The sequence below is a fragment of the Pipistrellus hanaki genome, assembly GCF_964339955.1.
Source record: "Pipistrellus hanaki genome assembly, chromosome: 16".
In the NCBI taxonomy this organism is placed as follows: Eukaryota; Metazoa; Chordata; class Mammalia; order Chiroptera; family Vespertilionidae; genus Pipistrellus; species Pipistrellus hanaki.
Window position 1 is genome coordinate 47488532 of NC_140518.1, and position 27657 is coordinate 47516188.

At 46.4% G+C, this 27657-nt stretch overlaps 1 protein-coding gene across 8 annotated transcripts in view; it reads right to left on the minus strand.

The window, feature by feature from the left end:
- MPRIP (myosin phosphatase Rho interacting protein) overlaps window positions 1-27657 on the minus strand; it is a 180495-nt gene that overhangs the window by 139465 nt on the left and 13373 nt on the right. For all 8 annotated transcript variants that reach the window (XM_084861483.1, XM_084861484.1, XM_084861481.1 and 5 more), the window contains exons 2-3: window positions 4902-4979; window positions 3064-3129 (exon numbers count right to left, since the gene is read on the minus strand). In XM_084861483.1, the coding sequence (XP_084717609.1) occupies window positions 3064-3129; window positions 4902-4979 (144 nt within the window). The remainder of the gene's footprint in view (window positions 1-3063; window positions 3130-4901; window positions 4980-27657) is intronic.

Genomic DNA, 27657 nt, shown 5'->3' on the forward strand with positions numbered 1-27657 from the left:
AATTTGAAAGAGATTGTGACTAAGTTTTAAGAAAACAGCCCAGCTATAAAATGGTACAAGAGTTAATACATGCAGATTAACTATGGAGGTCTAGGGGGCCGGGGTCTATGGAGCAAAGTTTGGCTACTGGCTGCTCAGAGCTGCTGGGCTTGGAGACCACGCCGAAGTGGGGCCATTGTCCAGGCTGGAGAGCCTGAGCATGCCACAGGAAGTGGTACCTATGCTCCCTGGGTAAAAGCCACACACCTATGCAATTCTGCTAGCCCTGTGGTCACCTGATGTACAGGGACACTTCACAGAAGCTCCTTCCTACAAGAAACAGGCCCACCCCTATTCCTTGCCTGGCCCTTACCACACCAGCCAGCAGGCTAACCCTGCCCCATCACCTCTCCCATCCCCAGAAAATCTGATGGCTGAGTCCTTCCGCACCTTTTAAGAACAGGGATGACAACTCATGTTTTCATTTTTAAAAATTTAAGTCATTGACAAGATCTCACTGTTTCTAAGCCTTGGCACTGATGACCTCTGCAATCCGACACTCTCTTGTGGGGGTGCTGTTCTGTGCATCATAGCACATCAAGCAGCACCCTGACCTCCACCTACCAGGCCAGTAGCAACCCCTTCTCTCCACACAGCGGGAGAACTACAGAGGACTCCTGACAGGGGAGCCTTAGAGGCACTGTGGTCCCCGCTGAGAAAGCCTCCAGCATGGCTGCAATTCCATCCACACACACTCTGCCGTAAGAGCTCTCTCCAGGTCTCAGGACTCCCGCTGGCAAGGGCGAGGCAAGGCGTCTCGGCCTCAGGAAAACTGACCTCTGGGCTGGAGCTCCAGGATTCTGGGTCACGCTCACCCAGCAAGTGGCCATGAAGAATGAGGCCTGATACAAACCACTGGGAGCAGGACCTGCCTGTAACCACCGGGCAATGGCTGGTGATGCTGACCGCGGGCCGACTGCCCCTTCACCCAGCCTCTTCGTACGTGCACCCCAGACGCTTCCTTGCAACCCTGCCCAAACGTAAGGGAAAATCCTTATGCATGAAATGCTTTTTCAAAACAACTGCCACGTTGTTTTTTTCACTCATAGAAACAATGCCATTTTCTTCCCTGAGAGGCAGTGTATCTGTACTGCCCACAGTTTGGGCAGATCAGCACTAACTGGCTCACAGGGTCCGAAGTTCCAAGGTCATCTGTCAGAAAGCGGCCCATGGCCCAAAATTCTCAACTCTGGGCATTCCCCCAATGCCCTCCCACAGCCCAGGTTTCTCCTGAGGCTTCTTTCTTGTCTCACGTCACTAGCACAGCTCCCCTTCTGCCCAGCCAGCACCCAGGTTGCTGGGGGACCAAATTGTCAGCACGGTGTCAGTCCTCAGGGCTCAGCAGCTCTTGGGATGCAGCACGTACTCTGCGTTTGTGCCCACACAAAGGCGTCCCCAGTAGCCACACTCTTTGTGCCGTGCAACTGAGCTGCAGGGAATAATGAACTGTGCTGGACTCCAGTCAGACCTAAAGAAGATCTCCTGACCAGAATACTAATCGATGTGCAAGAAAAGTTAAGGGAACTCTTTACGGGATGTCATTGCCCAGTCCAGTCCGAACATAACCCAGTAACCTGAGGCTCTTCTCTAACTGCTGTCTTTGCAGTGGACAGGCCACAGGCAGCGGGGAGGACACAGGGAACCAACCCCCAGGCTCTTAGCAGCCCAGCTCCTGCTCCAGCGCCGCGGCAGGCATCACAGCCAGTGGGGAGAACTCATGGGGAGCACTAGCTTTGCCTCCACACCTGCCACCTTCAGTTCTCCCGCTCCCACCTCTCGCAGGTTCCACCACCCCATTAGCTCTCACCTCCAACCCAGTCACCTCAAATCACTCTGGAGCACAAATGTTTCCATGATAAAACCCTCTGTGGCCCATCCACATTGCACAAATATGCTCACAGAAAGAATGAGAAGGAAGAAAGTTCTTTTTAAGAAGGAGCCAATGAGATGATAGTCAATAAAGAACTAAGTGTCATACCTATTAATTCTACACTAGATATCATACCTATTAATTCATCCCAAAAACAAAATAGAGAAAGCATTCCAGAACAAAGATTAGGACCCACACGTGGAAGTGAACCACTTATATTCACCTATTAGCTATAATAACCTCCCTAAAACCCACGTGTCCACACAATGTGAGGCCCTTGGGCAGACAGTCATTTCTGCTCACCCCTCTAGACCTTCCTGCAAAGGGATGGGTCAACCTATATTTTGCACGGTGTGACTAAATTTTCTAGGATAATCCCAACTTAAAAATGCTGTACAAATGAATGCACTCACATTCACATACTCAAATGGATCCAGAAAAGATGCTCAAATTCTCCATCTCCAACCCTTTATAAAAGCTTGGAATTCATTCATACATTAGTCAGGAGACCAATCTCCTTTAGAGAAAAAAATCAGTACACAAAATGAGTAGGAAAAGAAAAGCCAGGACATTCTACCTGGTTGGTTTTCGAGTTTGCCTCTGGACCAAGAGCAATAAACACTCATCCAGACCAGGAAGCAGGAAGCAAACCAGGCAGTGACAGGGCAAGAAGGACCTACAGGCCCTGGCTCAGAGGCTAGAAGAACAATGACAACCAGGAGGCTTCTGCAGATCAGCTGGATGAGCAAGACCAATTACAACCACGGAACAGAAGGGCAATCTTGGACTACAGCAGGTGAACACATGTGCCCAACTTCCACATGCCTGTACAGCACAGCAGCCTCTCGTCTGCCCTGCAGGTCCACAGCCTGCTCCACTTCCCCGAGGAGTGCTCTGGCCAAGTCCAACTCCTAGAAGCCGTGGATAGAAGTGACTTCCTCCCACATTACACACTCTCACCCATGACCACGGAAGATGCTACAAACCAAGGTCTAGGTTTTAAGGGTCGGCTCTAAGTTCTTCAAAAATCCCAGGCTCCAAAACAGAAGCCCAAGTGAGAGCACACACATGCTGTGCTCACAGGTGATGCAAATGCACCACAATGAAGCAGCCTGGCGAGGCTGGAGACAGGAGGGGCCAAGAAGGACACTCACCATCTCATCCAGGGCGTAGCGCAGAAGGCCATGCTCGTAGAGGATAAAGAACCGCCGCTGCCATTTCTGCAAAGGAATATAAAGTGGGTGTTTAGGAGGGTTTTGGCCCTGATCTCCCCTTGCTGAGCCCCGGTGTCTGGCAAACCTGTATTTAAAGAAAGCTGATTCCACAGCTGCCATTTCTGAGGCAGATGGCAGGAAAAGAAGGGACCCTACGCGGAAGAACAGTAATTTATTACCCAGGTCTGGGCCAGAGAAGCCCAAAACACCCAGTATGCTTCCATACAAGTTACTGAGAATTAACAAGATGTCGAGTTTATTTTAGTTGCAAGCTTTAGGAGCAGAAATGTCTTGTTCACCTTTCTGTATTCTTTAGGTACCCAGCACAGAGCTTATCACATGGCATGTGTCAATGTTTATTTTATGAATTATCTGACAGGATATGGAATAACCTGAGAACACCAAGCACTGGTCCCCACCTCTGAGAAACTAGAGGCAACTGTTTTAAGTGTTGTTCCAGTGATCCACAGGGAACGGGAGACAGGGACAGAGATGGCCAGCTCTAGTCCTCACTAAGAAGTGAGCTAACAAAAATCAAAACTGTCGAGTGGGAACAACTAACTCCGATGTCCAGGGAGCATGTGACTGGCAGGGTGCCCTCTCCTCTCTCCAACCAAAGGCCAGGCACTAGGGACAAGGTGGTCCAATGGCACTGACAGTGGAATAAAAAGGACCCATAAGGATATGTGCCTTCTTCATGAGGATCCATGACCCGTTTTCAACATTTCAAACATAATTCCTACTTTTACCGGCAATAAGGTCATATCACGTCTCTGCTTTGGGCCAGAATTCCATCATTGATATGAATGATTTCCCGGAGAAGCAATTCTATGTGACCTTATATAAGTGGTGCCTGCAGGCACTGAAGCCCAGCCCTCCGACTGGGGGCAGAAACAGGACACTCACAGAGCCTCACAAAGGGGACTGTAGAGGACTGGTCCCCGCTGGGTGTCCAGGGAGAAACTCTTCCCGACAAACATTTCCAAGGCTCTATTTGTAATCTCTAAAGACAAAGCCCATTCTGGAAGGAATCCCAAAGGACCCAGACACAATCCAAGGTCTGTGGGGCCCACAAGCCCCGCCCCAGAGGATAGCATTCAGGCTGGGGGCAGCAGAGACTGAGACAGGCCAGCAGCTCTGAGTGAGCAGGGGCAAGAGGGAGCAGAGTTGGAGAAATGTACAGTGCACAGGCAGCTGCACCTGGAAAAAGCATGTGGAAGAGGAAAGAGGTGTTTTAGTTGAAGTCAAATCCAAAGGGGATCCTGGCAGAGGAATAAACACCTCGGTCAGGGGCAAGGCTGGTTTGACTATCTCACTGCTCCTGCGGCCTGTGCACAGCAGGGACCAATGGGCTGGGCTGCACCCCTTTCCTAGCACCTATGTGCTGAACCCCTGGCAAGGGAGGAAGGGAGGAGAGGGAAGAAGGAAAGGAGGGAACTGCAGGAGGCAGGGCCGTGGCACTGAAGGAACTAAGTAGCATACCTGCAAACACTGACTAAACTGCCCTTTTGACTTTTCCTTTTCCATTTAACTATTTCTAGAGTCAAGCTGAGCCATGACGCAAGCAGCACCATGTGGGTTCCTCATTGTGAAGAGAGCACCAGATTTAACTATGCGTAACTGAGACGTTTCCTGTGGGCACTCCAAGTCTGCCAAGAGGGGGTTCCCCGCAGACCCTACCACCCCCTAACCGGCTGTCAATTCTGCATCTCCCTCTTCAATTCCGTCAGTATGCCCTCTCTGGTCCCTCCCGCCCCGGGAGTCCAAGATTCCCTTACCCGAGACCGATGTACTGGATTGTCAAAGTCAGTCCCATCTGGAGCCAAGAGCAGCCAGCCACCATAAATGGGTTTTGCCTAGAGGAGAAAAGGGAGGTCATCAGTGGAGAGAGAACAAATTTCAGCCGGTCAAATTAATAACAAGTACTTGGGAGAAACAGAAGTCACCTCTGCTTAGCACATTCCACACAGCTCATCCCCCAGCCACAGGCTGAGTCTCCAAGAAAGATGTTTAACACAGAGGCTCATGGGAGGTCTGTAGCATTTGGTATGAAGACTGGAGCACAACACCCAGCAGGAAGCTGAGAAAGTGCAGAGTTTAGGAACTCCTAAGAAACAGATGCCTCTCTCAAGTTCCCAATCACGCCACCAAGATCAGGAAAAAATGGCATTTTCTTCAAAAGCCATGTGAGTGCCAATGTGTGCCAGCACCAGCTACATCACATGAACAACAGAGTCAAACACCCTCACCCTGATGGTCACACCAGGGTTCAGGAGAAGGACAGTGCTTTAGTGATCACAGCTAGCACTGGCCAAAGAGCCATAAAATTAGTGGCTGTATGACCTTGGACTGAAAACCCTTTGAGTCTCAATTATCCCATTTGAAAGGGAGGAAGAGAGATAATAATTATATCTAGACCCTATGTGAGGTTAGAAGAGATAATGCAAAGGTGCATAAAATGGTGTAGCCACTGTGGAAAACAGGCTGGCAGTTCCTCAAAAGATTAAATATAGAATTCCGTGCAACCCAGAATTCCATTCCTAAGTATACACATCCAAGAAAACTGAAAGCAGGTGCTTAAATAAAAACTTGGACATGAATATTAACAGCACCACTGCAAACAATGACCAAGAGGTAAAATCACCTTAAGTACCATCAACAGATGAATGGATTAACAAACCTGGTGTATCCATACAATGGAATATTATTCAGCAACAAAAAGGCATTAAGTATTGACACACTACAACGTGAAGACATTAGGCTAAGTGTGAGCAGACAGACACAAAAGACCACAGACATATTTTATGATTCCATTCATATAAATAAGTAAATCCACAGAAACAGAAAGAGGTTAGTGTTGCTAGGACATATGGAAAGGAGAGATGGGAGTGAACACTAACAGGTATGCGTTTGTTTTTTTTTGTGGTGATGAAAATGTTCTGGAATTAATGGAGATGATTGCATGAACTTGTGAATATACTACAAATTACTGAATGGTACGCTTTAATTTTATGGTGCGTGAATCCTATTTTTAAAAAAAAAATCTGAGCTCAGCTGGGCGTGGCTCAGTAGTTGAGCATCAACTTATAAACCAGGATGTCACAGTTCTATTCCTGGTCAGGGCATATGACTGGGTTGTGGGCTCAATCCCCGGTTGGGATAAGCAGGCATTCAGGAAGCAGCCGATCAATGATTCTCTCTCATCATTGATGTACTATCTCTCTCTCCTTCTCCCTTCCTCTCTGAAATAATAAATAAATAAATAAATTAATTAATTAATTAAAAGGGAGGGGAAAAACTGAGTACAGAGTTTGGCCTACAAGTGCTTAATAAAAGTTGTTATTATATTTTCATAATTAAAGAGTCCCCCTCATCTGAGACCCTGGCAGTAGGAGTTCAACATGAACTAAGAGGTCCAGAGAGATACTGCGGCTCTGCCTCCCATTTTAGCCACCACAGAGAGTGAGAAGGGTTGGAAAGGGCGTAAGTAGGCCTGTTTGTCTACTAGCCTTTGGGGCTGTAACACCAGTGAAAACCCAGCTCTACCTTCCATACAAGGGCTGATCTCTGAGTGAGCCTTCGGGGTCCTGCTAAGACGCCTTTTAGTTAATACTCTCCAAACTGGGAGGCCATGTCATACCACCTCACCTCAATAGCTGTGGAATCTGTGAAGGGAAGGTCATTTGCCAGAGGTCACACAGCATCTGGATGAGACGAGAACTCTCTTTTTTCTTAGCTTCTGAAGGGTCCTTAAGACCCCTAAGGGAAGCCCTGGCTTATCCCCTGAACAGAAACAGAGCAGGTAACAGGGGTTTTGGGAAAGGGCTATGGAGTGAGCTGATGAAAGTAAGTTGAGAGGTTGGCTTTGATGACACACGGAGTGGGTGCTGGCAGGGAACCAGGGGTTAGGGACACAACTCAGGAGGCCATGACCTGGGTGAGGAAATAAATCTGCCTGGGAGAGCAGAGCACACAGCCATGCCCTCGTAAGTGAGCACACTCAGCCTCTCCCATATCACCCAGCTGTGCAGTTGGCAGACCCAGGACAGCCCGCACGAAGGACGAGAGGTCAGCAATAAGGTGGGTCTCCTGGGCTGTGGATCCCCACTTTACTCTCAGCCTACAGTTCTCTGATCTATTACACTGGGAGCTTGGACTGCAGTCATACCTCCCCATTTCTGCTTAGATTTAATTGTATACCTCCCTCCTAATCTCCACGTGCAGGGCTCTGAGGCACCTTCCCACCATCTGCTATTGTTACTGGACCTGTCCCTGGAAGAGACAGTGGGAGACCTGAAGGACTGACACAGTTCCCTCAGAACCCAGCCACTGTTTCATCCCAGCCCACCATCAGTGTCATTATTCACTCAACAAATGTCTCCTCAGGCCTACTGTGCGAATAGCCTCATGTGCTGTACACCAGGGAGCCTGCCAGCATCCACTTGCTTAGCTATGACTTCCTTCTACAGAGCACCCCAAAGGGTACCTTTCCCGGTGTGCAGGGTGTCCTGAAAGATGGGAAGGCTGGGCCAATGGAGGGTCATTCCGCCTCCCTTCCTACAAACCAATGGACCGGCTTAGTATTGCCTTTTGAAACTTTTGTCAGGATCTCTTTGAATTAACAAATATAATGACAGAGGATTTCTTATCAAGCACTATGGAGATCTTGAGCAGGGTCACTTGAGCCTATCTGTTGATCTTATTTCAGTTATTGAATTTTTCAGTTTAAAAATCTCCTTTTGGAAAAAAAAAAAGAGAGACATCATGGACATAGACAACAGTGTGGTGATTGTGGAGGTGGAGGGAGATGGGAAGAGGTGGTAGAGGGCACAGAGGAGATAAAAGGTAATGGAAAATAATGGGAATCAAAGGAAGAATCAGTGAACTGTGAGACAAAATAATAGAAACTATCCACTCAGACAACAGAGAGAAAACAGACTGAAAAAATAAGAGAAGAATAGAATCTTAGAGACCTGTGGGTCTGCAACAAAAGCTCTAACATTTGTGTCATAGAGTCTCAGAAGGAGGGGAGGAGGATTGGGCAGAAATAGCACTTGAAGAAAGAATAGCTGAAAACTTCCCAAATTTGGCCAGAGTAACAACCCATAAATTCAAGAACTTGAATGACTCCAAAGGATTGGGGGGGGAGGGGGAATTCACACCAAGCATATCAAAATTAAAGTCTGAAAACTAAAGCCAAAGAAAAAAATCTTGAAAGCAGCCAGAGAAAAAACAACAGATATACATAAGAGAAAAACAAATATAATGACAGAGGATTTCTTATCAAGAACTATGGAGATCTAAAGAAAGTGATACAATATTTTGCAGATGCTGAAAGAAAACAATAATCAACCCAGAATCCTATATCCAGTGAAAATATCTTTCAGGAATAAAAGGGAATCAAGATATTTTTAGATGAAGGAAAACTCAGAGAATCTGTTAACAGACCCACTCTAAAAAAAATGGCTAAAGAAAGTTCTCTAAACAGAAAGAAAACCTGGATCATCAAAAAGGAAGCAAGAACATAGTAAGCAAAAATATATATCATCAGGTTTCCCTTCTTTTAAGTTTTCTAAATTATGTTTGCCAACTGATACAAAAATTATAATCAACACTGTCTAATGTCCTAAATTATGTAAAGAAAATAGTTAAGACACTTACATAGGAAAGGATAAAGGAATATTATGAGAGGAATTTCTTTTAGTTGAACTAATAAAATGACACCACCAATAATGGACTGTGATAAATTATGTATACATAATGTAATGCCTAGAGCAACCACTAAAAAAAAAATCTATACTGAAAAAAAATCACTATAAGTCATCAAAGTTATCATAAAAATGAAATTATAAAAAAAAAAGTTCAAGAAGGAAGAGAAATAAAAATCAAACAAAACGGTTAGACAATAATTATACCCTAACATGGCAATGATTATATTATATATAAATGGTCTAAGTACACCAGTTAAAAGACACAGGCTGACAAAGCAGATTTTAAACAAGGACCAAACTATAAGAAACTCACAGATAGGTTGAAAAGAAAAGAAAAAATACATCACACAAATAATGATCAAAGGAGAACATAGTTGCTATATAGCACCAGATATATATGGATTTCAAAATAAATATATGGATTTCAAAATAAATAAAATGACCAGAGACAGAAAGGAACATTATATAACGATAAAAGAGTCAATTCACCAAGAAGACAAAGCAAACCTAAAAGAAAAGAAACAAAGCTGCAATGTAATGAAGCAAAAAACAGAACTAAACAGAGAAATAAAGAAATCCACAATATGTCCTTGCACAGGGACAGGTGCATGCACCATGTGGCGCGCCTGCAGAAAGGGGGAAGTCTCTGTTTATGGGAAAGCAGCATAGAACTGTAAGACAGTGTCAAGCCTGACCGGTGTGGCTCAGTGGTTGAGCCTTGGCCCATGAAACCCGCAGGAGGTCACAGATCAATCCCTAATCAGAGCACATGCTCTGGTTGCAGGTTTCATCCCCAGTAGGGACATGCGCGACATAGATGAGTAATTCTCTCTCATCATTGATGTTTCTGTCTCTCTATCCCTCTCACTTCCTCTCTCTAAAATCAACAAAACTATATTTTTAAAAAGATATTTCCTTAGAAAAGACATACACACACACACACACACACACACACACAAATATGTCTACAGCACTGTGACAAGGGTCAGTTGGGTGTATGCCTCAGGAATTAACATTTTAATGGGAACATTTTGAGTTGAGCTGCCTAGGAAGAATTTGTATGCTAACGAAGGAAACCATGAAGTATCTCAGTCTTTACCAAAGCAGAATGAACACAAAACAAAACAAAGAAAAAAAATCCACAATTACAGCTGGAGACTTCAACAATCCTCTCTCAACAATTGATAGAATAACAACACAGCAAATCAACAAGGAAATAAAAGTAATCAACACCACCATCAACCAACAGAATCTAGTTGGCAGTCAGAACAGCCCACCAAATACCAGGATATACCTTCCCTCTTTTAGGTCCCCACAGAACATACACCGGTACCATGATAGATTATATTCTGGGCCATAAAACAGACCTCAATAGATTCAAAAAATAGAAATCATAGAGTATGTTCTGTGACCACAATGAAACCAAACTCTGTATCAATAAGATAACAGGAAAATCTCCAAACATTTGGAAACTAAATAATACACTTTTAAATAATCCATGAGTGAAAGAGTAAATCACAAAGGAAATTTTAAAAAAATTAACATAACAAAATTCGTGGATCACAGCTAAGCAGTCCTGAGCGGAAATGCCATAGCACTATCTAAAATGCTTAGTTTAGAAAAGAGCCAAGCTTTCCCATCAATAAGCTCCCAACTCAAGAACCAAAAAATAGAGTACAAAATATACCCAAAACAAGAAGAAAAAAAGGAGCAGAAATCAATTAAATTAAAATAAAAAAAACAGTAAAATCAATAGAATAGAGCTGAGTCTTTGGGGGGGAAAATAATTAATACTGATAAACTTCAAGCAAAACTGACAAAGGAAGATGACATAAAATAAACTTAGGAATGAAACAGAAGCTATCACTATAGATCCTGCAGACATCAAAAGGATAACAAGGGAATATTATGAACATTTCAACAAACATGAATTTAATAACTTCGATGAAACAGGACAATTTCTCTCTCTTTCTCTCTCTCTCTCTCTCTCTCTCTCTCTCTCTCTCTCTCTCTCTCTCTCCACACACACACACACACACACACACACACACACACACTAATAATTTGAATGATCCTATCACTATTGAGGAAATTAAATATGTAATTTTTGTTTGCTTCACCGAATGTCAGTCTATCAACCATCCAGACATCCAAGGCCAGAATGCTGAGTATAGGTGAGTCTCTCTCCCTGCCTGCCACCTAACCTGCAACATAACTAGGGGAAGTGAATATTTAATTTTTAAATTGACTTTAGAGTGGGATGGAGGGGGAGAGAGAGACAGAAAAAGGGGGAAAGGAGGAAGGGAGGAAGGGAGGGAGGGAGAGAGAGAGGGAGAGGGAGAGGGAAGGGAAGAGGGAGGGGGGAGAGAGAGAGAGAGAGAAAGAGAGACATCAATGTGAGAGAGACACACCAATCGGTTGCCTCACATACATACCCCAACTGGGGATCAAACCTGCAACCTAGGTATGTGTCCTGACCAGGAATCGAACCTGTGACCTTCTGGTGCATAGGACAACATTCTAACTAAGCCACACCAGCCAGGGCTGAATATGTAATTTTAAAACTCCCAAAAAATAAATCTCCAGGTCCAAATGGTTTTATTAGAGAATTCTACCAAATGTTTAAAGACAAATTAAGCCGAAACCAGTTTGGCTCAGTGGATAGAACATCGGTCTGCGGACTGAAAGGTCCCAGGTTCGATTCCGGTCAAGGGCATGTACATTGGTTGCGGGCACATCCCCGGTAGGGGGCGTGCAAGAGGCAGCTGGTCGATGTTTCTCTCTCATCGATGTTTCTAGCTCTCTATCACTCTCCCTTCCTCCTCTCTGTAAAATATCAATATAGTTTTTTTTTAAAAAAAAAGACAAATTAACACCAATTCTACATAGTCTTTTCTAGAAAATAGAAGAAAAAATACTACCAATTCATTTTATGAAGTTATTAACCTGATATCAAAATCAGACACAGTACCAGAAAGGAGGAAAGAAAAGGAACTATAGATCAATATTCATCATAAATATACATGCAATGCAAAAAATCAACAAAATCATATATAAAAAAGAGGTAATATGCAAATTGACTATCACTTCAACACACATGATGGCTACCCCCATGTTGGCACAAGATGGCTGCCACAAGATGGCCAGCAGGGGAGGGCAGTTGTGGGCGATCAGGCCAGCAGGGAGGCAGTTGGGAGGGACCAGGCCTGCAGGGGAGAACAGAAAAGGGTGACCAGGCCAGCAAGAGAGGGCAGTTGGGGGCAACCAGGCCTACAGAGGAGGGCAGTTAGGGGCAGCAAGGCCAGCAGGAGAGAGCAGTAAAAGGCGTCCAGGCTGGCAGGGGAGGGCAGTTGGGGGGACCAGGCCTGCAGGGGATGGCATTTGGGAGGGACCAGGCCTGCAGGGGATGACAGTTAAGGGTGACCAAGCTGGCAGTTAGGGGCCATCAGGTCAGCAGGTAAGCAGTTAGGCATTGATCAGGATGGTAGGGGAGTGGTTAGGGGGTGATCAGGCTGGCAGACAGAAGCAATTACAGGCAATCAGGCAGGCAAAAGGTTGGGAGCCAGCAGTCTTGGATTATGAGAGGAATGTCCCAGATTGGAGAGGGTAGAGGCTGGGCTGAGGGACACACACCCCCATGCATGAATTTCGTGCACCAGGTCCAAAACAACTAGAATGACCAGTCGCTATGATGCGCACTGTGGTGGCCAACTGACCCAATCGGGACCCCGATTGCCGCCCCCCCACTTCCTGTGTCCCTTCCCCTCCTCCCCGGTGGCCGGGCCTGATTGCCCCCATTGGGGCAGGTTGGCTGGACCCCACCTGTGCACAAATTCATGCATCAGGCCTCAAGTATTTAAATAATTATATACTATGACCAAGTGGGTTTTATTCCAGGAATGTAAGGCTGGTTTAATTTTTTTTTTTTTAAATCAATGTAATCCACCATATCAATAGACTATAGGAAAAAAATTGTGATTACATTATTTAATGCAGAAAATTCACACATTCGTGATTTAGAAAAGAAACAGCGAAATCGGTTTGGCTCAGTGGATAGAGAATCGGCCTGTGGACTGAAAGGTCCCAGGTTCGATTCCGGTCATGGGTATGTATCTTGGTTGTGGGCACATCCAACCTTGGTTGCCCCACCCAAGCTGTGTGCAGAGGCTTTTGCATATGAATGGCTGTCCTTTCACCTAAAACAAACTGCCACTGGGTCAGAGAGCCCCAGATTTTCCAAAAGAAGGCTCACTGCCTGGTAGCAGCAAGGGCTTTGATTCACAGCTGGGCATCGTCTGGGCATATCCAAACACCATACAAAGAAGAATCTGCAGATGTCTCTGTAGCTCCTGTTGGGTGGTCCCAGACACTGGCTGACCTTGCACCTCCTTGGAGATCCAAGAGCCAGTGTACCCAGTGGTCAGAGAGAGACCACACCGGATTACAACTCTTCACATCCATAAGAGACACACTCAGGGGGCAGACTCAGTGAGCACCAAAGCCCCACTGAAGCAAGTCCTGCCCCATAAGAGATCTTCCAGTGTAGATACAGCTGGTCATCACAGTCAATTGGCCTGGAAGTCGATTTCTCCCAGTGATACCAACAGCTATCAAGGGTTAACTACAACAAGACTGTGCACAAGCCCACAAAGGGGTGCACCAAGAGTGTCCACCTCAGGTGACTAGGGAGGCTGAGCCAGTGGGCCCTATAAGACACCTGGCACACAAAGCCATTCTATCGACACAGGGAAGCAGCAAAAATGTGGAGATAAACAGGTCACAAATGAAAGAAATGGAGGAAAGCAAACTACTGGATATAGAATTCAAAACCACGGTTATAAGATTACTCAAGAATCTTCCAGAAAACTCCAAGAAATTTAGTGAGACCCTCAAGGATACGAAAAAGGACCAACTAGAAATTAAGTATACACTGACTAAAATAAAGAATAATATACAGAGATCCAACAGCAGACTAGAGGATCCCAAGAATCAAGTAAAAAATCTGAAATACAAAGAAGCAAAAAATACCCAACCAGAAAATAAAAAAGAAAAAAAAAATCCAAAAACATGAAGATAGTATAAGGAACCTCTGGGACAACTTCAAGCATACCAACATCTCCATTATGGGGATGCCAGATGAGTGAGAGCAAGATATTGAAAACCTATTTGAAGAAATCATGACAGAAAACTTCCCCTAGTTGGAGTAAGGAATACCAGGGGTCCTCAAACTTTTTAAAGTGGGGGCCAGATCACGGTCCCTCAGAGAGCTGGAGGGCCGGACTATATGAACTACTAATTCCTACTGTAACACCTCGGCTGCGCTCACTGCCCAAAAAACCTGGCGGGCCGGATCAGACTCCTCTGCGGGCCGCATGTGGCCCGCGGGCCGTAGTTTGAAGACCCCTGGAATAGACTTACAAATCCAGGAAGTGCAGAGAACCCCAAACAAAAGGAATCCAAAGAGGACCACATCAAGACACATAATTAAAATGCCAAGAGCAAAAGACAAAGAGAGAATGTTAAAAGCAGCAAGAAAAAAGCAGTTCCTACAAGGGAACACCCATACATTTGTCAGCTGATTTCTCAACAGAAACGATGCAGGCCAGAAGAGAGTGGCAAGAGATATACAAAATGATGAACAGCAAGAACCTACAACCAAGATTACTCTACCCAGCAAAGCTATCATTCAGAATTGAAGGTCAGATAAAGAACTTCACAGACAAGAAAAACTTCACCACCAAACCAGTATTATATGAAATGCTGAAGAAGAAGAAAAAGGTCAAGATAAAAATGATGAACAACAAATACGTAACTATCAACAAGTGAAACTAAAAGCCAAGGGAATTAAAAAATCTGATGAACAATTTTAACTGGTGAATATAATAGAATCAGAGATATGGAAGGGGAGTGGACTGACAATTCTCAGGGAAAAGGGGAGTGGGGGGTGCGGGAAGAGACTGAACAAAAACTGTGCACCTATGGATGAGGACAATGGGGGGTGGGAAAAGGGCAGAGGATGGGATGGGAACCTGGTGGGAGGGGAGCAATTGAGGGGGGGAGAGAAAGAGGAACATTTGTAATAATCTGAACAATAAAGATTAAAAAAAAAAAAAAAAAGAACAGCAAATGCTAGCAAGGATGTGAAGAATATACATTTGACCCCCAAGCATGGGTTTGAACTGTACAAGTCCACTTATACAAAGATTGTTTTAATAAATACCTATACTGTGTTTTCAACTCACAGTTGGGAGTCCGGGGGTGTGAAGGGCCAACTGCATGCACTGATCTGATCTATGCTATTTTATATAGGCATCCTCGGATTTTGGTACCGAGAGTAAGCGGGGGGAGGGGGTAGAAGGAGGGGGGGTCGTCCTAGAACCAACCCTCTAAAAATACTGGAGAACAACTAAGTTTGGAGAGAATCTAAATTACACATGGGTTTTTTAATGTGTGTGTGGGGGGGGGAGATCAATGCCCCTAACTCCACATTGTTCAAGGGTCATCTAAATATCACTCATACATTACTAAGGACATGTAAAATGGGACAACCAGTCTGAGAAAGTTTGGTTTAACTTTTAAAAGAGTAAACACACAACTATCATACAACCCAACAGCTGCACTCCTGGATATTTATTCTATAAAGAATGAAAGCTTACATTCACACAAAAACTGATAGCAACTTTATCATAATAGCCAAAAATTGGAAGCAATGCAGATGTCTTTCAATGGGTTAAACTGGTACATGACACCACGGAATGCTAGTGAGCAATAAAAAGGCACCAACTATTGACACATGTAACCTGGATGCATCACCGGCGAATTATGATGAGTGAACAAAGTCAATCCCCAAAGGTTACATGTTGTATGATTCCATTTACATATAACTTCTTTGAAATGTGGCATTTATAGAAACCAAGAACGGATTATGGCCATCAGGGTCCAGGAGGCAGTAGTGCTCAGAGGGCAGGAGGGGTGGCTGTGAGGGTTCCTGGGTGGCAGAAGGGCCCCGAATAGAGTCACTGTCCTGGCTGTGACATGGTCTTGTAATTGTACAAGACCAGGGGAACCCAGGGAAAGGATACAGGGGATCCCTATGTAGGATTTCTGACAACTTCACGGGAAGCTACAATTATCTCAAAAGAAAAGGTTTAAAAAATAAATCATACTTGCTACTTCCTGATAATCCCTTCACCCACACACAGGATAACACGGGAAGGGAGACCTGGCACAGCCTGAGAGCCAGAGCCTCCAGCCAGAAAGGCCTCAACAGCCCAGTGAGGTTCACAGGGGTCTTCCCAGGCAAGGTTTCCTGGCACGACCCTCAGCAGCACTGCATGAGCTCCCTAGCCTTTCCCACGCTTTCGAAGGCCACATGCAAGCACACACACATCCTCTCTCAGGCCTGCCTGCCTGACCACAGCTAGGCTCTCGCCTCCTTGCCACCTTTCTCGGGCAGACCTGGGTTGCATCAAGGAAAGCTCCAACTGTCTCCGCTCAGGTCAAATGGGCAGGCGGGCAGGGAGCTGCTCACAACACTGTCAAGCTGCACACTCATGATTCCCAGGAACATCCAGGCTCTGGACCCAGCCACCCAACCACAACCAGCTCCTAGGCATCTAGAACGTGACAGGCTTGGCTCTCAGGTCCATGTGGCCTGTCTGCGGCTAAGGAGCAGGGAGGGGGAGCGAGCGATGGATTTCTAACAGGTGGTTAACCTTGCTTTTCCTGTCTCCGTGGGTCATCGGCCCAGAGAGCATGTGGTGTTGAGATAGACAGTCAGACACATCAGACAATATGGTATGAAGAGGAGAGACCCAAAACTATCAATGCAAAAAGGGTCGTTCCCCCCCCTTCCCCTCCCCCTGGTAACATCCCATCATCCTGAAGTCCCTCATCATCCAAATCTCACCTCCACAAACACCTTCTACTACATGAAATGGGGTGATTCACTGTCCCCTACAGAAGACTCCTCAAAATCTCACACCCCCTTCAAAAACCCAAATGACCCAAAGCCAACTGTTACTGAGACTTACTATGGCTGCTGCCATTAATGATGTTCAGGATGCTCTAATCCCCTCCCACTGCCCCGCCCCCCGGAACTGCTCTGTCATGATTATATCTCCCATGGGAACGAAAATGTCTCAGGCCTCTGAGATCTGAAGCCATGTTCTGTGTGGGGGGCTCTCCATCCCATCCTGCTGGCAGCTCCCTCCTCACCCTCCCTCGCCTCTCCTCCAACCCCAGGCCATCCATGTCCCTCTGTCTTGTACCACCTCAGCTCGCTGGGGACAGGAATCTCACTTCCAGCTAGTGAAGTGCCCAGTATCAAGCAGGGCTCCAGGGACTAAAGGAAAAAACACAGGAATGACTCAATAGCCACATTTATTAGTCACTACCACACAACTGAGAACCGAAATGCTGGCAAGGCCTTCCCAGCCAAGATCTGGGTGAGCTTGGACCACATCCCGATTTCCACAGATGGAGCTCCCAGCCCCTAGGAGATACCAGTCAGCACTGAGGGACAACCAGCATGCTGAAGAGCAAGCAGACAAGCTGGACTCCAATTCCACTTCTCCCTCCTCTGAATCCAATCCCCAGCCACACCACCATGTGCGCCACACTGGCAAAGACAAAGAATCAGCACCGCGGAAAGTTGGCATTCCCAGAGAGAGGCAATATGGCAAGAACAATGATGTTTCCATGTTCCTGCCCATCACCTCGCAGCCAGAAACAGACTAAAGAAATAACAGAGAGAGAAGGAAAAAGTTCCACCTAATGTCCCACAAGGAAGTGCCTAAATGAATGCTAATTTATCAACTCACCCAAATATTACACAGCCATTAATTATAAATAAATAAGGAATTCAAGAAACTCTCCAGAGTATGACCCTCAGGATCCCATCAGGCCAGTGCTTCCGGCAGAGCCGGTGACTTCTCTCTCCTGGGCGCGGCACCTTCTGGAGGTGTTCTGCAGAATTTCCCAGGAGCTACTCTGATGCTGGGATCACCCAGGGTCTCAGAGACAAACACAGGAAGCACACACAGTCTCACCCTGAGAGGCTCTGGTCCAGGGAAGACTAGACATGGTAACAAGCACCAGAGGAGAATGTAGAAATATGGGCTCTGTTTATAAATGCATACAAATGGAGAAAGACTGGGATCAACAAGACAATAGTTATTGTGTTAACTGTTAGGATCATAAACAAGTCTTGGGGTTTTGTTTATTTTACTGATTTTTGTAAAGTAATGCTACTATATAGCACTCTCTACTCCATTCTCCACCAATGACATGACCTCACAGCTCTGAGCAGTTAAAGACCTGGCCTGGAAACCAGGAGGCCTGAGTGCAAGTGCTGGTCTATGACTTAGTTGTTGCATGGCCCAGTGCAAGACATTATCCCTGTTAATCTAATTCACCATCTACAACACAGAAAAATACAAATATTCTTTCCATATTTTTAAATTACATCAGAAGCACACACACACTGAGTAATTATGCTTCAGAAGCAGAGACATACATCCCAGGGCCTACATGGGGCCATGTATACCCACAGCTCGTGCTCACACCAAACTGAGGTCAGGGCAGTGTTCAGGGAAGTGAGCCTCACCGAAAAGTTGATGAGTACGGGTCGTCCCAGAACAGTGTGATGGGCAGGACTACGGAAACCAATCCAGAGGATAGGGGCAAAGCATGCAAACTCCATACTAGGCTGAATGCCTGAATTCCAAGCAGAGTGACTATCCTCATGAAATTTCTTAGGAAAAATCTCACACAGTCCTGAAGAAGGATCCATACCTGTAGGCAACAGTATCCCAGCTCTAGGGAAATTCCAGGGGCAAATATTTCTCGGAGCCAAAGATGGGGGCTGGGGAGCTGCACTCAAGCATTAAGGAAAAGCAGAGGAGCAAACAGCCCTTTGGTAGAGGGTCAGTGAAAGGCCGAGGGCAGCTGAAACTAGTTTGGCTCAGTGGATAGAGCGTCAGTCTGTAGACTGAAAGGTCCTGGGTTCGATTCCGGTGAAGGGCATGTACCTTGGTTGCAGGCACATCCCCAGTAGGAGATGTGCAGGAGGCAGCTGATCGATGATTCTCTCTCATCGATGTTTCTAGCTCTCTATCCCACTCCTTTCCTCTCTGTAAAAAATCAATAAAATATATATATTTTTTTAAAAAAGGCCAAGGGCAGAGTGTGTGTAAATTGCAGTTAACATGCCTTCTAAGGCTTTGAGATTAGTTCCTTGCCCTTTTCTTTTTTCCAAGAGTATCTGTGGAAACACTTCCACACTCATAGTAAGCAGGCTGTTTAATATTTCCTATATTCAATTCCAAAAAGAGAAACAATGCTGAGATAGCAGCCACGCGCCATCTTTATGTTTGTAAATCACAGGAGAGTTCAAGGTCACCTGTCATTTCTGAGACATTTAACTGTTAAGTCAGTACGATGAGATGTGAGCACATGCCAAAGTTCAGTCTCAGGTCGTACCCCTGCCAAGCCTCAGTGTATCCTGTGGCCACCCAGGTGGACGGCAAGAGAACCAGACAGCTTAAACCCAAGAACACTGAGGAGGGAGGTTTTCCAACACAGCTTTATGCCCACCTGGCTGGCCCACACCAAGGATCAGCACACACCTACCCGTGCCCAGTAGGGCCACGAGCCCTATCAAAATGGGACTTCTCTTTTAGAACAAACCTGCCAGGGCCAATAAGCATTGACAAAGACAATGCTTACCAGCACTGGATCCTCTGAGAGGCCACATACAAATCTGTCCCCACAAGCCATGTGAACCAAGTCCTCTCTAAGACTCCTCAGGGGTGCTCCAGCCCTGCTGGCCATTATGCTCTGAACCCAAACTACATTCCTCAGTGCAGCTCCATCTGCTAGCACCAGCTTCCAGGGCCGGTCATCTGCCTCCAAAAGGCAGCAGAGAACAACTGGCCAAAGCGAACATACTCATATTGAGCTGCAGCCTCTGCAAGTGACTCAACATGATCAGGACCAGGGCCACGTGCCCAGGGCGAGCAGCCCAGGTCCGGAGTGAGAAAGGCTGCTGCTCACCAGCTGGCAGAGGACCAGGCATGTGGCCTTGAGGACCTAAGTCTACACTGGGAGTCTGTTTAAAACGCCCATTGGTTTCCTCTCTTAGAACATGCGTCCTCCTGCTCCCACGGCTTAGGAGGCTCTAGGTATATCACATCACTTACTCTTCAACTCTCAAAACAAATCTATGAGGTAAGTACCATTACTACATCCACTGTACATATGAGGAAATGAAGATTCACAGAAAGGTCAAGTGACCTAAGGCCACAGAGCTGGGGTAGGAACCAAGGCCACTGGCCCCATATCTAGCCCTTAACATTGACACAGCCTCTCCATGTGCCATCCCAGCAGGAAGTACATTCCCAAGTGGGGTATTCTCCTGGGTAGTCTAGTCCTGCCTAGCACATCACTCAGACTCCCCCAGACATCCTCGCATCAGACACCCACGGCCTGCGTGGGGCCTGTTTGAATGTATCACTACAAAATGAACCCACCCCGCACCCCCTTCCACAGAGCTCCCACTCCGATGGCTTGAGCACACGGTTGTTAAGGAGCTGACAGACTGTAGGACCTTTTCCAGGAGGAGTCTTTTCTACATGTGCGAGATGTGTGAGCACAGGCTCCTGCCTCCCCCCACCCAGGAAAAGAAGAGCCTCAGGAGGTCATCTTGTAATTTATAATCCAAACTGGGAACTCTGGGGAATAAAAAGGAACCCTAGTGATTACGTCTGGATACGCAGCCCCGGGACTCTGCCGAAACACAGTTTACCAACCTTTGCTGGCAAAGGCTGGTCACGCAAAGATTTCAAAGCCACTGGGAATGCCCACATGAGACAAAGGCAAAAAAAAGTGGAGCAAGGAAAAGAGATTCCATGCAGTGGAACGGAGAGGCGAGGTCTGAGAGAGACATTGTGAGGAATGAGCCAATGACCAACTTCGGAAAAAAAGACCAGGACATGGGTCAGGGAAAAGCAACACAGCTGAGCCGGTGTGAGGTTGGCTGGTCTGTGCAGAAATCCGAAATTCCCTCCAGAGGCAGAGGCAGAGCTTTACACACAGTGCCACCCACCTGTGATGGGGCCTGGGGTTCAAAGACATGCCAAGAACTCCATGAGGCCTAGTGCTTTCAGGGCCTACTCCTCCAGAGCTACCGCAGAAGCCCCAAGTCTCAAACCAATCTGTTGACAGTTCCACCCCCTCTGCCAAAGCAAAAGCTGCACCGGGTGGAGGCAGTATTTCACTCAATAAATATTTGGTGAAAAAATGACCAGAGCTCTAAGTAATGTTATCTGATGGCCTGTTGGTTTTGGCACAGAACATGTTCCACAGTGCTGCCACACATCTGACCACGCCTGAATTCCAAGCTGTGTGCATGTGTACGCACATACATAGTGTGTGTGAGAGGTGACTCCAAACCATGCCCTATAGCATGCTACTGGGACCGAAGGTAACCATGCCAGAGAGTAGAATGGTGGTAGTGCCTGTGCTGTGAGCTCCACATGGGTACCAAAGGTCCAGCAGAAAGGACAGGATGGGACATAAAGATATCAAACACAAGCAAACCTCAGAGATATTGTGAATTTGGTTCTCAACAGAGTGAGTCCCACCAATATTTTGGTTTCCCAGCACATAGAAAAGTTATGGTTACATTATACTGTAGTCTATTAAGTGTGCAAGAAGAAAATATGGTACATACCTTAATTTAAAAATACTTTATTGCAAAAAATACTAAACCATTATCAGAGCCTTTGGTGAGTCAATCTGTTTTGCTGGTAAAGGGCGTTGCCTCAAGGTGGTGGCTGCTGCCTAATCAGGGTGGCGGTTGCAGAAAGGGAAGGTGGCTGAATTACCTTCTTCTAACTCCTGTTAATGTTGCTATGTCACCTCCTCCCACGCATCACGAAATGTTCTTGTGGCACCTAGAGTGGTGGGTCCTTCCAAAGGTTTTCAATTCACCTTGCCCAGACCCATCGGAGGAACCACTGTCTATGGCACCCATAGCGCTACACAATGTCATTCCTAACTAAAAAGGCTTGGAGTGGACATCACTCCTGACCATGGCTGAGTGTTGTGTTAGCGGTCATGGCAGCAACACTAACCTCACGTACAGCTCATAAGGGCTCTCGGGGGAGCAGGGGCATTGTCAGTGAGCAGTGCTATTCTGAAAGGAGTCTTTTTTTCTGAGAGCGGGTCTCAACAGGGCACTAAAAGATGAGCAAGCCGTGTGTAAACAGATGTGCTTGTGCTGTTCCATTTACGGGCAGAATAGATTCAGCATCATTCTTAAGAGCCCAGGACTTTAGAATGGAATGGGAGCACTGGCTTGGACTGCAAGTCACCAGCTGCACTAGCCTCTCACAAGAGAGTCGGCCTGTCCTCCGAAGCCAGGCACTGACTTCTCTCTGGTTATGAAGTCGTAGATGGATCTTGTCCCAAAAGGGCTCCTGAGTCTGCAATGCACTGTGTGTTTATTGATCATCTGAGCTCGGTCTTCTGGGTGACTGGCCGCATCTTCTGCATCAGCACTTGTTGCTCCCCGTGCACGTCTATGACATGCAGATGCCTTCTTTCCTTAAACCTCATGACTCAGCCTCTGCCCTTCCAGCGTTCCTTCCCAGCCTCCTCACCGCTCCCAGCGTCACAGACTTGAAGAGAGCAGGGCCTTGCTCTGGCTTAGGCTTTGGCCTAAGGGAATGTTGTGGCTGGTTTGGTCTTCTATCCAAACTTTCTCCCTATCAGCAATAAGGCAATTTCACTCTCTTATCATTCATATGTTCACTGGAGCAGCTCCTTTAATTCCCTTCAAGACTTTTCCTTTCATTCATGGCGTGGCTAAATGTTCGGTGCCAGAGGCCTAGCTTTCAGTCCACCGTGGCTTTCCACGCCTCCCTCACTAAGCTTCATCATTTCCAGCCCTTGCTTTAAAGTGAGAGTCGGGCAACTCTTCCTTTCATTTGGACACTTATGAGTTCATTGTAGGGTATTAATTGACCTAATCTCAATATCATTGTGTGTTGCTTACCAAAAAATAAAATTAAAAATTCCAATGTGTCACTTGAGACCTCTCTAATATTCCCTTGAACTCCCTTTCTATTCACAAGTTTAGAGGAAGCAGGGCTGAACTATCACTCCTAGGCCGAGGGGGGCCCTGGAGAGGAAGAGAATGGGTGAACAGTGGGTTGGTAGAGCAGTCAGAACACACACAATATTAACTGATTAAATTTACTATCTTATATAGCCATGGCTCATGGTGCCCCAAAGCAATTACAATAGTAACATCACTGATCACAGATCAATATAATAATGGTTTAAAATATTGCATGACACAGACATGAAATTAGCAAATGCTACTGAAAAATGGCACTGATTGCCGAAACCGGTTTGGCTCAATGGATAGAGCGTCGGCTTGGGGACTGAAGGGTCCCGGGTTCGATTCCGGTCAAGGGCATGTGCCTTGGTTGCAGGCACATCCCCAGTGGGGGGTGTGCAAGAGGCAGCTGATCGCTGACTCTCTCTCATCGATGTTTCTAACTCTCTATCTCTCTCTCTCTTCCTCTCTGTACAAAATCAATAAAATATATATTTTTTAAAAAAAAGAAAAATGGCACTGATAGACTTGCTCGATGCACACTTGCCACAAACCTTTAATTTGTAAATGAAAAACAAACAAACATGCAGTATTTGGGAAGCACAACAAAGCAAAGTGCAATAAGATGAGGTATGGCTGTAACAGTTTGGTAAAATTTATAAGCATAAATCAAAGTTTATAGGGGGTAACAACTGTTTGGGGATATAATTTTTGGAGTTATAATTCACATACAACACACCCATTTGAAGTGTACAATTCAATAGTTTGTGGTGCATTCACAACAATCAATTTTAGAACATTTTGTCACTTCCCAAACCCTGTCCCCATCCCCAACCCAGCCCCTGGCAACTACTACTCTACTTTCTGTCTCTAGAGTTGACTCTTATGGACAGTTCCTATAAATGGGATCAGATACTACGTGATCTTCTGCAACTGGCTTATTTCACTCAGTATAATGTTTCCAAGGTTCACCCATATTATAGATGTGTCAATATTTCATTCCTTTTTATGGCCAAACTAGAGGCCAAGTGCACAAAATTAGTGCATGGGGGAGGGGTGTGCATGTGTGTCCCTCAGCCTAGCCTGCACCCTCTTCAATCTGGGACCCCTCAAGGGATGTCCAACTGCCGATCCCAGTAAGATTGGGCCTAAACAGTCAGTCGGACATCCTTCTCACAATCCAGGACTGCTGGCTCCCAACCACTCATCTACCTGCTTGCCTGCCTAATTGCCCCTAGCAACTTCTGCCCGCCAGCCTGATTACCCCCTATCCACTCCCCTGCCAGCCTGATTGATGCCTAACTGATCTCCTGCCAGTCCAATTGCCGCTAACTGCCCTCCCCTGCTAGCCTGATCAACGCCTAACTGCTCTCCCTTGCCAGTCTGGTTGCCACTAACTGCTCTCCCCTGAAGGCCTGGTTGCCCCCAACTGTCCTCCCCTGCAGGCCTGGTTCCTCCCAAATGCCCTCCCCTGCAGGCCTGGTTCCCCCCAACTTCCCTCCCCTACTGGCCTGATTGCCCACAACTGCCCTCCCCTGCAAGCCATCTTATTGCAACCATCTGTGTTCACATGGGGGCAGCCATCTTTAACCACATGGGGCAGCCATATTGTGTGTTGGAGTGACAGTCAATTTGCATATTACTCTTTTATTAGATAGGATAATATCCCATTGCATATCTGTGCTACCTTTTGTTTATCTATTCTCCACTTGCTGTATATGGGGGCTGTTTATACCTTTTGGCAGCTATAATATCCTTGTACATGTTTGGTGACTGTTTGTAACCTCCTGTAAGATGCCAAAGAAGTAAACTCCACTATCAATCTGAAGTTTGGACAATTAGCTCCTCAAAAGCCAAATGAAGAAAAGGGCTGAAGGGGTGTGTGGGACAGGAGAGGGTTCCTGAGAGACTCCTTACAAGCAGCCGGGGGCTACACAGTCCAGGCTCACGCTGAAAACCTGCCAGAGGAAACCTACTCAGGCCTTTCCACAAAGACTTCCCCACCAGCAAAGACATGGAAGGGCTGGAGCAGGGAGAGAAGCAGGGATAGGATACATGTTTTCTTTAATAAAAATTGACATTAGAGACACAAAAGTTCCTATCAGTCATCAAATCCAAGAGCCAGGACTTCAGGAGCATTTTAATTCCAAAAAGAAGAGGCAATTTTCCTAAAGCAGATTCTGAGGATTGATCCCAGCTTCTCCTCCTCTCCCCTCAAAAAAATGAAAAATCCCAATGTGTCACTTAAGACCTCTCCAAGATCCCCCTGAATCCCTGCCCCATCTAATGTTAGAGGGAGCAGGACTCAGCCATCACTCCCAGACTGAGGAATCCCAATCTCCCTCTCCACCCTGACCTCCGACCCTTGTCCCAACCCTGTATCTCCAGGTTGAGGGGTACTCCACCTCCATGCCTCTCACCCAAACATGAAGCTCCCAGTCAGGAATTGGGATGGGCCGGAACTTGGAAATTATCAAGCACCACTCAGTGAACAGACGAAACACCAGGGTCACCTTGCCATTTGGCCACAAAGTCAATCAGTGGCAGCACTAGGAGAAGAACGGCCTGACCTAGCCTGTTAACCCTCAACCGCCTCTTGTGCCCCACATGGGCGACCCAGCAGGCCATGCAGCTGCTCCAGTCTCCATCCTAAAACATCCCAGTCATCTGACTTCTTCCTTCGGAAAACTACGGAGTGAAGCATACAAGCAAAGCAACTTCCTTTCCCAAGTCTGACTCCTCTAAGAGTCAGAAGAATAAGAGCTATCTCACCGTTTTCACATGGAGCACTTCATTACTCCTCAGACAGCCCTTGGTGCAAGAGGTGAGGTGAGCCAGTCACTGCAGCACAGGCTGCAGAGAAAGCAGGCCTTCGCCTATGGTGGCCCTGTTACCCTGACATTGTACTGCGAGAGCCACCTCGCGTCCGCCAGATCTGCACCTGCATCTTCTCCCGAAGGAAAGGCGTGCTCACTGCTGCTCCTATCAAGGCATTTGGGGCCTTCATGCAAATGGCCCAAGTCCGGAGACCCTTTTGGGAGTCTGTGAGCCAAATCTATTTCTACAAAAACACTAAGTCATCACTTGCCTTTTTCACTCTCATTCTTTCATTTATATATAGTAGAGTTTCCAGGACTTGGTAATGCAATAGACTGAATGCAGATGATCTGAGAATCCAGCTATCTTTCATTATGACAGATATCACAGAGATTTGAGAAAAAAAAAAAAAAAAAAAAAGGTAAAATAATATGACTCTTCTCAGCAGCATTTCCAAACATTTGTTTTAGAAAAGTTTCTTTTCAGAATACAACTGTTATGTATGTGAACATGAAACAGATTTAATTAATTAGTTTTTGTTAATCCTCACCGAGGATATTTTCCCATTGCTGTTTTTCAGAGAGAGTAGATAGAAGATGGGCAGGAAGAGAAAGACAGAGTGAGAGAAACATCATTGTGAGAGAGATACATCGACTGGGTGCCTTCCACACCCACATCCCCATCCCGACATGGGCCAGGGGTCCATTCTGCAACCCAGGTACATGCGTACCCATGACCCAGGTGAATCAAACTGTGATCCTCCAGTGCAGCATGGGCTGATGCTGTAACCACTGAGCAACAGCATCCAGGGCTAGCAGGTTTATTTTTAAAGGAATTAAGAAATATTTTTTAAATTTCTAATACAGTAAGTACCTTGGAGGTAACCCACGTAAACAAAGGCTTTTGAGGGCCTCAATAATCAAAAGCATAATGGAATCCTGAGAACAAAAAGTTTGAGATCCACTGACCTAGCACACTGCCCACTCCCACAGCAACACTCCTCAGATCATGATGACATGTCCTGCCCCACAACACCCCTGCTTTCGCTGTTTTACTAGCGGTGTTGCCCCATCTGATTACATGTCTCTGGCTCTCTGGCACACCAAACAAAATGAGCCTTCACTGTGTCTCCAGTCCCTTCTCAGTCCTTTCTCAGCGGCACTACCTTAAAAGGCCACATCTCCCACCAGACTTGCCCCTGCACTTGCGTTAGTCCGTCTAGAAATGAGCAGATTCCTCCACACAGCCAAGCAGGGACGTCTTCTTGTCAAGGGCAAACCACTACCATGGAGAGGAGGCCGAACACCATGCAGGTGACACCTGCTTGTGGGTCCCCTCCCCTGGATCCCAGACACTAAGGCTGAAACACCAAATACCTTAGGTGTTCCGCAGGAATACTGTACATATATTGTACAGACATGCTAATGCTCTTTTGTATGCACCAAATATTTCATTTTATTAAAAATATTAAAGCAAGGGTTAGAGCAAATCACTGTTTTTCAAACAGTGAAGACCCAGAGGCTGTGCCTCGAAGGCCACTACAGAGCGTGGGGTCGGCGGGGCTGGGTGAGCTGGTCCAGGTGTGCCTCTCCTCCGCCTGGCCTTCACATGTGTGAGCTCCATTGCTTCCAGAGGCTCCACATTCCACAGCTTAAGAAACAAAGTGTGAAAACCAGTAACAGAGCGGCCAACAGGCCAGATAAGGCCTTTTCCTCTCTCCAACTCCAAGATCCTTCAGAGGCCCAATAGCAGACACCGTGGCCGCCCTCCAAAGCTGCCCATGCCCCTCACCACCTTGCAGTGCCCCCCAAAAACCCTCTATGCTGTCTGTTCTTCAAGTCCCAAGCCCCTTGGCCCCCCTCCAAACAATATTAAAGCCCC